We start from the raw sequence: 12847 nt of genomic DNA, 5'->3' as shown, positions 1-12847 counted from the left end.
TATATATATATAGGTAATGCATGCTGACACCTCAGAATGATGAAATTGTGAGGAAAAATAAAACAAAAGGAAGTTAAGTTCATGTCGAAGCAAGAAATACCTTTAGAGGGAAGCAAAGGAATGTTTGGCCGTTGAAAGGGTCTCATAAATCATGATGAATTGATTAGATGGAAACTTTCTTTTGAATAAAATATAATTGAAGATAAAGCCACTCAGTGCTGACTCAGCTGTAAACCCAGTTGACTTGTGGGGCCATAAAATAGACGTGGTCGCATTCTTTCTCGTTGAGTCAGACATTGTGTACGTAACTCGTATGACTTGTGACCATCCGATCCAAATTAAACTCAAGATGAGAAGGAAAATCGACTCGACCGAGTCCAGAATGCAACGGCTTGAGCTTTGTGGTATAGGTTTTTTTTCCTTCTGCACATGTGTTTTAAGTATGTAAGGATATATGTTTTATAATATATACCATGCTTTAGACATAGCTTGAAGCTTTTTGTCCTGGTTGGAGGTGTTTTCTCAGAGCAGAAAGTTATAGAAAGAGAACAACTCTCTGAAGATTTGCTTTATCTCTCTTGTGCCTTTCTTTCAGGATAACTTGGTCCTCTGAGCTTCCTCTCCTAGAATAATGAAAAGTTTGAGCTTTGAAGGATTTCCGTTTTTATTCGTTCCCTCTCCTATGGTCTTTTTTGTAAGCCAGACCAGATTACTTGTTTTCGAGGCCTGGCCCATCTTCAATTGAAGGCAGAAGCCCATGGGTCACCTTTAGAAAGCCTCGAACTACTATTTAGCTTAACGATACGCATTTCTCCTTTATTGTCTTGCGGTACCCTTCTCACGAAAACCATTTTATTTCTTTTTTCTCTATTTCTCAATTTCTCTCGCTCATACCTCCGATAATTTACTGAGAACTACGGTGACCCATGGCGAGTGGCGACCCTCAGCTCCTCTGCTGGTGAATCTTTAATTGCAGCGGGGGTTTTAATCACTACCGGCGAGATTTACGAGTTAATTCAGTGATTATTGCAACAGGAAGCAAGTCTAATGGGATACTGGCTTCCAAGCTGCTGCAAAGGAACATTTACGGCAGTCCGCGGTTTCCGATTCGGAATCCAGTACAACATAACCTGCGGTTTCCGTCTCCAGCATCCGCAAGCTTAAGCTAAATGAGTTCAACAAGTTAAAATTTTTATGCAGAAAAACTAAAAGAAAAGAGGGAAAGTTTGAAGAGAATGGTTCTATTATCAGTTATTTTAATGGGTAACCGGTTTACCGGAACGCTGAGTTCACTATCGAGAACAGACCCAAAATCGTCTTTCACAGAAAAAGCGACAGAGTTGCAGTTATCGATTTCCCCTTGTTCTTGAGAACAAACAGAGGCACAACTCTCTTGGCTTCGTGGTACAGACCTTGAGCCCTCTGAAGTTCTCCTACGAGGTTGATGACAGTGCTAGTAACAGTCCTTAGTTTCTCTCTACGTCTTCGCGGCCTGGTAGTGCTAGGAGAGGCCCCTTCACGCCAAGTAGGAGTAACTGCTCTAGAAGCTTCTTGAGTGGGTACAGTGACTATCCTAATTACATGGCAAATACTGAATCATCCAGGGCCAAGGTCAGATCCCTTTGGGGGATTTCAGATCAAGTTCACAGAAGGCTTCGGTTCTGCATGCCAACTTCACCAGCAAAGCGTACCCTGGTTCAGGGCGGTTGGATAGGTTTGGAATGCCATATCGTGGGGATTATGCTGGCTCTAGTGGTGTATACCGCAACAGATACTAATATTTGTCGTGGAATCAAAGTTTTTCTGTTTTGTGTTTTTATGGCTTCTTGTGAATTGGTGGTTGCTATTTGCTAAGCTTGTCAGCGATAGTGATGAAACAGGAGCGAGAGGGAGATAGAGATGCTATTGCAACAGTAGTGATGAGGAGGCGGAAGACGGTGGGTTCAACGTAGATAATTGATCTTCTTCGATTTCTGAACGGATCTTGTGGTCCTGGTGGGCGTTGAATAGTTGGTTGCCGGAGACTATAAGAGACTTAACTGTGCCCTTACCGACAGCAACCACGTTGTTGGTCTGAGACGGCTCTTGGGCATCAGCTTCTCTTCATCAAAGAAGCTGCTACAAAGGAACTTCCCCGCGAGGACGAGGGAGAAAACGTAAGAGGAATGGCCTTTGAGGGTGGAGATGATGGCATCCGAAGGTGAAGATCCTGGAACTTTCTACACTCGCATGAGAACGTCTTTGGATCGTATTCATAGATTTAATCAGAAATTGGATGAGCTTGTTTTTGCTATTGTACAGAGAGGATAGGGACTGAACAAACGCTCCATCCCAGACCGAGATCTGGTTTCAATCTAACGATGTGGCTGATGACCCTCGGCGGTACTGGTTTCGATCAACAGTTGTCGCTTGTATTACTGTTGAGAAGGGCGACAGTATTGGAACCCATGTGAAATCCATCTCTCCTAGCCACTCGTTTGCTGGTGGGAAGAGGACGGTGAAGAAGATGAGGTTGGAGAAGACGGTGAAGAAGCTGAGGTTGTCGAAAGCACTAATGATTCCCGTGGTCGGATACAGACGACGATAGTGGTGGCACAAGGAGTGGAACGGTTGTGGTTCACTGTAGCTACCACCGGGGAGATGGATGGTGAAGAAGAAGGGAGAGGGACGAAGGGCAAAATTGAGTTTTGAAAAACTTCATACATTACGTGGTGTCACGTGTGTATAAGTATCGCGTGTCATTACGCTAAACGCTAAACGCTAAACAGTAGGAGGAGGAGTTTAAGGATTATATCCGATAAGAGCAACTTTTGAGATTTATTATCAATAAAAATAACCTTTTTAAAATAAAGTAACTTTTTTTAAAATATCAAAAAAGGGTAAAAGAACTGTTCATCTCCTTCCTCCTTAGACCATCGAACAAAATCTCCCCACCTTCGTATCTGCAGCATCCCAAGGTCATCCTCACTTTACTGCCTCCACATTTACCTCCTCCTGGAAATCATTCTCTCCATTGTCGCATACCTGGCTCGTGCCCTGCTTGGTCTGGAGCTGGAAGCACAGTTCGAGGATCCCTACCTCTCCACCTTACTACAGGACTTCTGGGGACGAAGACGGAAGACGGAACATCATGGCATCCATATACGAGCCTACGTGAAGCCTCGCCGCACTACCAGCCATACTAGCGACGTTCGTGGTGTCGGGGCTGATACACGAACTCATCATCTTTTATTTGGGGCGTTTAGAGCCCACATGGGAGATCAGGTGGTTTTTCATCTTCCATAGGTTCTGCTTAGCATTAGAGATCCCAACGACAAACGCTTTGGCTAGCTGGTGGCGGTTACATCGGACTGTTTCGGGCTCATTGACGATTGCATTCGTTATGGGCACTTGCTTCAAGCTCTTCTTTTCTCAATTCCTGAGGTGCGGTGCCGACGTTAAGGCGCTGGGGGAGTACGCTACCGTGGGAGAATTCGTCACCAGCAACCCTATGGGCAATTTGCGTTACAAACGAACCTTCTGTTTGGCTCGAGCTGTTCCCGTCTGAGAGAGCGCAACAATCGGAGGGATTCCACCTTCCCTCACCAGCAACCCTATGTTGCGCATATTGTCCGCACAGAGTTGCAGAAGCGTCAATACAGCAAACTCCTTTCCTTTCATTGACCCGTCTTCGATCGCTTCCACTAGAACCACATTCCTTCCTTCTTCCGCAATTGCTTCTATTCCCTCTGGAATTGCAGCTAAGCTGTTCAGAACCACCATCGCCTTCTCCGCCAAACCGCTCCCCTGCTCCGGAATCAAGACCACTAGTGATTTCACGGCTCTCGCGCTAACGGCCCTCTCTTTGTTCTGTTTCATCGAGCAAAGCTTGTAGAGCGTTGTAAGCGCGTCTTTCTTCCGTTCGATCAATTCAGGAGCAAAGAAACCAATGGCGGGATGGTGCCGCACGCACCGATAGAGATCTTGTTGTCTTCGATGAATGAAAGACTAAGCAGATCACAAGCAGCGTTCTGCTTCGACACCTCTGTACCGGTTTTCAGAACGTAAACAAGAGGCTTTATAGCTCATGTGTTTGTGATGGGGACCTTTGGAGCCACCGGTTTTTTAAGGCAGAGAATTTATCTACACTTTAGAGCCAGCACTGGTGGATCTGCCACTGCGTTGCTGAAAGTTGCAGCGGTAGCGGTGATGAATGGTTCGTACCCTTATTTGATATTATTTATGTTTAAAAATTTAATTTATTTTTGAAAATTTATTAAAAATATTATTTTTATTGATATTAGAGCCTAAAAATTGCCCTTATCAACTATAATCCCAATAGTTTAGAGATTTACCCTAACAATTACTCTTTTATAAATTAATAAAATAATTTTGGTGAGACTAATGAAGAAACAGAAAAGGGATTGATGAATTTATTTAAGGTAACAATAATCCCGAGCCCTCATGTTCATTGTTTTAAAGCATAAAGCAAAGCTATGATCATTATCTTTCAATTATGAGTTTAAGAAACACTGTTTACGAAACACACTTAGACTTGGCACCTCCCAACAGTTTGAACTTTGAACAATTTACTAGTGATTAGTCATAGCCCGTTTGGGATGACTTTTGCATTGATTGAACTGTGTTGACTGAGGCGCTTGAGAGAAGCTTTAAGAAATAGCTTCACCAGAAAGTCGATTTTGTGGCTCATGTAAGCTTATTTTCAACTTTCTGGTTTTTATTTTACCAAATACGTACGGCTTCATAGCATTCCAGGCTTTTCAGCTCGTCTAATGCTAGAAACTGCTGTGTGAAGAGCCTCCCAAGGTCTGTCGCAACTCCCTTAATATACTAAACATCTTGATGACTGATGTTTAGTTGGCCTTTACATGCCATATAAGCTAAAGTATGAGCAGCTAGATTGTTTGATCTATTTACATGTTCAAAAAGAAGGTACTGAAATCAAGATGTAAGAGTCTTGAACCTGCTCCAGTGCAGCTACTCTATCCATTCTTTTGGTCTTCCTTCCTGTGAAAAGAGGTTCACTAGCTTTGCAGAGTCGCTATAAACTACTAGAGTCTGTATTAATAGATTCGAAGCTGCCTCCAACCCATCCATGAGAGCTTTTAGTTCTACATCATAGCTGGATAGCGCCCAGCATGGCTTTCCTTGAGCAGAGGTTTCTCCTGAAACACGTTTGATGATGAAAGCTCGTCCATCAGGATCAAAGGAGCCATCTATCTGAAGTGTATTTTCATGCAAAGAATTGCTATGATTTACACGAATTACTTGTGGTACCATGTCCATTTCTTGATAAACGTCTTCATCTTGGAATCTGAAAAGTAGTTGAATGGTGCACGGATCCCAATGAACCCCCTAGTGCCCCACTGTTTGGACTTTGCAGAACACATATCCTGCAACAAGGGTGCTTGGAAAAAGACAAAATATCACATTAAGTTAGTGTTTGTGTTCAAAATTCACTGGAGGGTCTCGGGGTTGTCGCAGAAAATATGATCTCGTTGTTTGTTTTGGTTTATGACACCTTAGAACAACAATGATGAAAATGCCCCCTAGAGCGAGCAAGAAACCTCACAGCTGTTTTAACTTTTAATCAAAAGTCACTTTTATAGAAATCCAAATATGATCAATTTTCCTTGAATCATTCCAATCAAATAATACATTGCTTGGATAAAACGAACCAGAATTGTCATAACAGCATTTATTGCCACTTTAGGCTCAAATGCTTAAGATATTATGGCATGAAACTTCTTTGGTCGATGTTTATATTGAACAACATTCTTTTTGGTATTGGGCCTACAGAACCAAAAATAAATGTTATATATATATATATGGGTCTTTTATTTTCTTGAAATGGGCAGCTGATGGAAGAAACATCAATTTGATATTTTGATGTTCCCCCAACACACCCTGGTTTATGTTTCTTGAAGTGAAGAAATGTTTTCTGATTGTTATAGCTCAAGACAGTCTGAATCAAACAAAAAATTCATATTTAAACTCAGAGGCTTAAGTGACACTAATGTAGCAGAATTTAAAGTCGAAACAGCCATAATACCAGACATCATCACCTAAAACAATAAAGGCAATGTTAGTCAATGTGAAATAACGGTTGTTTAGATATTCTTTAGAGTTCGATAAAATAATGGGAGAATGACGGTTCAGCCACGGGTGGGTATGGGTGTATTGAGTGTGGGGCTTTGACCTTTTGAATGTTTATAGTTTTGCAGTGAAAATCAGAGATCTGCATTAGGCCTGTCCCTACTTCTCTGTAAAAGAATTGGGTCTAGATATGGATACAAATCTTAAATCATTCGTTCTGATTAGACCGTATGTGGGCCCACATCCTATTAATCCATGGCCACCCACCCCTTGGTGGGGCAGGATCCCCTACAAAGAATACGTGTACAAAGAGCTCCATAACCCAATCGAGAGTGAAAACTCTTAATTCTAAAATGATTTATTACCCTTTCCTTTTCATTTGAACTCTAGTTTAAGCAAGATTCTTCATTAATTGTGGGGCTATTTGATAAACATGCATGATTTGTTCTGTAAGCAATATGTAGTTGCTTTTGTTTTGGTGAAGGTGATTAGGTGAACCACCCTCCTAAATTGGTTATGAGTACGGAATCCTAGTTGACTTGAGTTGGGATTGGAATTGACCCCCAACCAACCTGACTCAATTCACTCAAGTGGGTATGATCGATTATCCAGTCTCAGAAGTTTTGGTAGAAGAAGAAAAAAGTAATAACACAAGTTTATTTCTTTTCTTCATTGTTACAATAGAAAAAACAAATAAAATCACCTTTATTAAGTTCCATGCAGAAAACCATTAACAGAGAATATAATAAAAATTCACCACTAATTCGAGCCCAAGGAACTATAAGTTTATGGTGACCACCAGAGGTGACTCACCCTTGTCCACCACAAACGTCTTTGATATTTTCTTGGTAAGCGTTACCACTTCAATTTCGTATGCCCCATGGAAGCCTCTAAATTTGAACTCTCCTTCATCATCAATGTGACCGTGAGCATGAGTCAACCACTCATTCTTAAGAGAAAGATATCTCTTTCCAGCTTCATTAATACTACCTTCTGCATCAACCAAGTGTGCGTTATCTCTGCTCATAAAGAGCTCCCAGAATCCCCATAGCATTATGCCTTCCACTGAAGGATGAGCAAAGCCTTCCCGGAGCATGACCTCCAAGTCATCAGCTCTAACATGCTCGTTTATTGAGGAGACATCTAGCTCTGTAAACCAGATTGGTAGACCAAGTATTCCCAGTTTATCCAAAGCATTGCTGACTATAGGCCCAACTGGGCTATCTATATGTCCTTGTATTCCTATACCTCCAACAGGTGCACCTTGTTCTTGCAGGTCAAGGATATGTTCAATGTACTTCTCTGGAGACGATCTAGTGTCATCTCCATCCTCAACATGGTAATCGTTCACAAATAATATGGCATCTGTGTCCAGTTGATGGGCTGTCTTGAACATGTATGATCTGGTATCTTTTCCCAGTCTATCTTGGTAGAAAGAACCATGCAGCATTTCGTTGTTTACATCATAGTGCCTAAACTTGCCCTTATACCGTGTAAGAAGACCATTAAGACGACTCTGAACTGCTGTCATCAGGTCATTTTTGTTCAATGAGCGGACCCATGACTGGATGGTATATTCCACCTCCCAGAAGATACAATGACCCCTAATCTCTATGTTGTGGCTCTTACACAAGTCCAACATCTCGTCAGCGTCTTTATAGTTAAAGTTGCCTTGTTGTGGTTCTGTCCAGGGCCATTTCAACTCATTTCCAAAGACAGCCCAGTTGAAATTCTTAACAAAGAAATCAACAAAATCTTCATTGTCTATATTCGTTCTGTTGATACATGAACCAAATGGGAAACTGTTTTGTGTTTGTCTAACTTTCACAAATGTGCCAAACAAATTACCAACATCAGATCCTGCAAATTTTAGGATGACATCTCGCTTACGTATCTGCAGGACAGAAAGGGTAACATAGTCAAATGGTTAACATGAGAAGAGAATTTTAGGGAAAAGACCCAACTCACCCAGAGCTCAAGCATTAAAAATAGATTAAGCCCTCCAGATAAATCAGTAATCTCACATAAAAAGTTTGATAAACAATTGCCTTTGTTTCCTATATATAACTAACCATGATCATGGCCATAGACCATGGTTAATCAATTTCATAATCTTTAATCAGCTGACTATATATCACTGAACAAATTTTTTGAACAATCTCAGCAGTTGTGACACTATAGTTTCCGTAATCTCACATAATCAGCTGTTTTACACGCCAAAACCTTGGAAAATATAAAAACACAATCCAAAGATATAGAATACAGCATAAAAAATGAAATGATAGATGAAATATACTGAGCTTTTCGTGAAACAAACAGAAATACCTTGTCAGTCTGCTTCTTTAAATGTTTAAATCTTGCTTTTCGATCAACAGGGAAAATTTGAAGCCCTGCAACCATTAAGTTGACACCTGAAGATGGTCCTTGGATATAGACCATAACTTTGGATGGTTGCTTCTCAATTCTAAAAGAACCTGCCATTTCATGCCACCTATCATCATTAACTTCAACTTGGCCCCCATTGACCCACTGGTTATCTACACTAAGCGCAATATTTACATTTTGAGGACCAGTTGCTCCTGGACCAATGTGAACCCAAGCAGATACTTGGTATGTCAAGTAAAGTTTTAGTTTATCTGTGATCATCTGAGCAGGGCCCATCCAGGTCTGTGTGCGATTGCTCACAAGGATGTAGCGGCCACTTAAAGGTTCATGGGGCCCAAGGGAATCTCTTGCCATTGGAGGAAGTAGATGAGGAGAACCAGTGCCCACACTAAGAGTACAATTGCCAAGAGAAAACCACCCATTGAGGCCATCAGTAAGATTGCTGTTCTCAACTATATTAACTCCAAAAGCAGGATTCTACAAAACAAAGAACCATACATGTGATACTTAGAACATTAAAAATGACCCTCATAAGAAGGTTTGCATCAGACATCTCACATATATGGAAAAAATCTCGAGGGCAAACTCATTCATATCAATGCAAGTATAGTATGTACTGAGAAGAAGAGGTTTGCATAAATGACTAACCTCAATTACTGGAGGAGGTGAAGGAGGGGCTTTCGTTGCATGTTTTACTACTAAACTATTGACAAGAATATCAGTACCTGGAGGTGGCCCTTCCAGGTAAATGACAACTCTTGATGGGTTCCCATTCAGAAGGAACTTTCCCTGCAATTGTACCCAATCTTTATCTGATGCCTGCAGACTTCAGGAAAAAAACAGCTACATTTTAGAAATTAGAGGAAATTTAGGGGCAAGTGTCAAGAAGTCAATGCAGCAAAGGAAAGAACACCAAGAAATTATGCATTTTGGATTCTTTGTGCAGACTGATCACAGGAGAGCTAAGATGGTGATAATAATCAAAAGAAGAATTGGCATAACAGAAATTGAAGAAGGTAAAGGAAACTAACTTGGCAATGCTTATATATTGTTCACGGAGATTCTGTGATTGGACCCACAAAGTTACTCGTACATCAGCACTACTGACATTGTTCCCAAATATCCGGACCATCGTAGTGACCTCATAAGCAAGTTTCCTCTGCACTCTTCCTGTGATCTCTTGCTGAATTCCATTCCAGCTCTGTGTGCGTTCTGTTGCAGAAGCAAAGAACTTACCTGACAGTGGCATTATCTTTCCATCTCCCATGGAGTCATGTAATAGAATTTTGCAGCCTCTTCCAGACCAATTATTAAGTCCATCCTCAAAACGAGGGTTCAGTATAATGTTCTCATCTCCATCAGTTAAGCACCTTGGGTATGCACTCTTTGAAGATAAAGTAGGAAGCATAAATTAGGAATCAATAAGTCAAAAGTTGCAATCACTTAATTAATTAAGAAGAAAGAAGAACCATTGCTGATATGGGAGCAAAAACCAAGCGAAAGCATAATAACTAATTATGTTCTATAAATTTGACTCGCTTGCAACATGCGAGTCATGTGGCATTTATGCCATATGTGCTTGACCTGGCTGCAACATGTGAATTATGCGGCACTTGTACCACCACACCAAGTTATGGAAAACTTCTCAAAAAAAAAAAAGTACTGTTCTACCTGGTGGGATACATGCCTGAATGTATTATGACCCAGGTAAAGAACTAAAAACTAGACAAGGTGTATACCTTATGCTCTTTGAGACTGGAAGTAGAGACCACAACAGAATCTATAAGTAGGTCTACTCCAGGGGAAGGCCCTTCCAAATAAAATACAACCCGGCTGGGCATGGTTGTCAATGTGAATGTGCCCTCCACCTTCTCCCACTGCTCCTTTGACACTGGGGCTCTGCAACCAGCAAATGTCATTGATGTAAAACCAAGAGGCAGGACACCATGATATTAAAAAAAAAAATAGCTAGGGCTGCAAACAGATTGGATTGAATCGGATACACCTAGACCCAAATCTGATTCATTAATATTTGGGTCCAAATTGAAACTTATTCATCGGATTTATATTGGGTTCAAACTGAATTCAGATTACAATCGGATACTAAATAGCATCAATAAATTAAATTAAAACTATCAAAATATTATATATTATTAGTAAAATGAACTAGAAATGACTTTTGATATTGTATATCATGAACAAAATGAACTGAAAATAACTTGTATGAAACTTGAACCTATGACATTTTAGTAAAAATACAATATTCAAACCAATTTTACTAATAGATACAATATAAATTTTAAATATATGTAAGCATATATATTTAAATGAAATTGGATTGCAACTTATTGGATTTGATAGGTTGTATCCGTATTCAACCCAATTACAAACAAAATGAACCCCAATCACCTTAACTGGATCAAATTCAAATTTGAATTCAAACAAATGGAAACTATTTGAAGCAATGGAAATAGCAGTACCTTCCAATAAACAAATAGCTAGTTGTTGAGTCTGGATACTCTAGTTTCAATGTGACTTGGACTCCAGTTGATCCCTGAAGAGGCCCCAACACTCTAACACAAGCAGAGACATTATAAGTAGATCCTGGCAAAACTCTGGGCGTAATATCTTGCTCTAAGCCTTGCCAGCATTCCTTTCGATTCGTAATGACGGCATAACTTCCCCCTGAGATAGATGACACGCCTTCAAGGTAACCTGATGGTCCTGAAACAACATACCCATTGCAGCAATTGGGGTGCCAAGAATGCAGCCCTCCTGAGAAGTCATGGTTCAGAATAATGTTGTCTGCAATACCACTCTGTGTATTGATCATGTTCCCATTCACTTTCTGCCATAGGAAAGCAAAGTTAATGAAGGCATTGAAAATAAATACTGTGTTGCAGACAGGTTAGCTAAATCGGGGGATTATACAGATTCTTTGTATAGTGGAGCTTCTTCGCCTTCTTAAGTTTTTGTTGTTGGGGGCCATGTCTTTTGTTTTTTTTTTTTTTTATAATAGCCCTTCTTTGGTGTGTATGTTTGTGTGTGTTCGTCCCCTCAATCTAAGGAATGAAAACCCTATTCATTTGGCATTAAACTTTGGAGACAAACTGGTAATACTAGAACTCTAAAAGGAAAAATCATCAGGTAATAAGAAATTCAATGTTCAAGGTCCATAAGTATTGCTTATCAAGGGGCTGGATTCATGATACTAGATGTTCGGGCAGGACACTATTCCTGCCTCATGTTTGTATAGGCTTTCCTCTACCTGCCTAGTATTTTCTCCCCCAATCCCACATCAAAGAGAGGAATGAGAATGCTTTAGTTGAAATCCAAGTCTAAAAGGCCAACATGTGAAACATGTTCCACCCAATACTCTCCATGAGGCCACAACTCGCTTGCCTTCCATTTGAATTCCTTTCAGTACACGAGTTTACAAAATCCATCGCCTAATTCTGGCATGATGGATTGGTATATAGAACGTTGAACCATTAGGTAGAATGCAATATAAAATTTGTTAAACTTCGGTTTATAAAGGTGGTATTCGACAATGTGAATGGTTTTGTTTTCAAAAGCAAAAAGCAACTGCTGCATCAGCCAAAAATGTATTGTTTTTTGCTGACATGACGGTTGGTCTTGTTTTTGAAAACAAAACCATTCATATTGTCGAACACCCCCTAAGTTGTAAAAGAAAACTGAAATCAAAAGAAACAAATATGAAACAACTCAAAACGCCACACATAGGAGCTTGAATTACCCATCAACGCAGTTCATCAATAGGACCCAACGGTTCCGACTGGAACCTTAATCAACGCAGAATACGAGACCCCACCTCCAAAACAAATTGAACAAATAACGAGAATTCAGAAGTGAAATGAAACCTAAGGAAGAAACTGTACCTCAGAATCATAGTTGTTGGCATTGCTCGTCTGTGGATTCTCCATAATATCACTGGATTCCTAATGCAGCAAAGGCCAAAGAAAGAGGATGAAAGTGGGTAAGAGTACGTACAAATGAGAAGAAGAGTTCAGTGCGGCAGGGGATAAATAGAGGAAGCGGAGCAGGTTACCTGCAGATGCCCCGGTGTTCGATGAGTCTTGAAGATCGCTCGACCTGTGAAGCAGCAAGTCGAGAACCTCTTCATTATTTATATATGCGATGTTGGGGAAATTCAAGTGAAGCCTACGAAAAGCGCGGGACCGTCCAAACCCACAAGCCAATCAAAGTTATCAAACATCCCGTGGACTCTAGAGCAGAGAAAGCTGTATCATTTCGGGTAAATCCAAACCCCACAAGCACTAATACCTTGTCTAATCCTGACAAACCGTTATTACTACCTTCTTAATTCGCAGAGAGCTATTTCTGC

At 40.6% G+C, this 12847-nt stretch overlaps 2 protein-coding genes across 2 annotated transcripts; both read right to left on the bottom strand.

The window, feature by feature from the left end:
* Positions 1–3368: 3368 nt before the first annotated feature.
* Positions 3369–5286, bottom strand: LOC148791197 (U-box domain-containing protein 8-like). The gene is given in 3 exon segments (XM_088887526.1): positions 3369–3902; positions 3905–4055; positions 5026–5286. Coding segments are annotated over 3 exon segments (810 nt in total). The 3' UTR covers positions 3369–3504.
* Positions 5287–6717: 1431 nt separating this feature from the next.
* Positions 6718–12847, bottom strand: LOC104589125 (endo-1,4-beta-xylanase 1). The gene is made up of 8 exons (XM_010247328.3): positions 12551–12847; positions 12381–12440; positions 10962–11329; positions 10221–10380; positions 9513–9865; positions 9130–9307; positions 8422–8958; positions 6718–7990 (listed from the first exon to the last, which is right to left on the bottom strand). The coding sequence occupies exons 1-8, from the start codon at positions 12623–12625 to the stop codon at positions 6875–6877; spliced, it is 2847 nt and encodes a 948-aa protein (XP_010245630.1). The 5' UTR covers positions 12626–12847; the 3' UTR covers positions 6718–6874.

The sequence above is a fragment of the Nelumbo nucifera genome, chromosome 5 (assembly GCF_055504915.1).
Source record: "Nelumbo nucifera cultivar China Antique chromosome 5, China Antique-T2T, whole genome shotgun sequence".
Lineage (NCBI taxonomy): Eukaryota > Viridiplantae > Streptophyta > Magnoliopsida > Proteales > Nelumbonaceae > Nelumbo > Nelumbo nucifera.
This window is presented reverse-complemented; position numbering and strand designations above follow the sequence as displayed.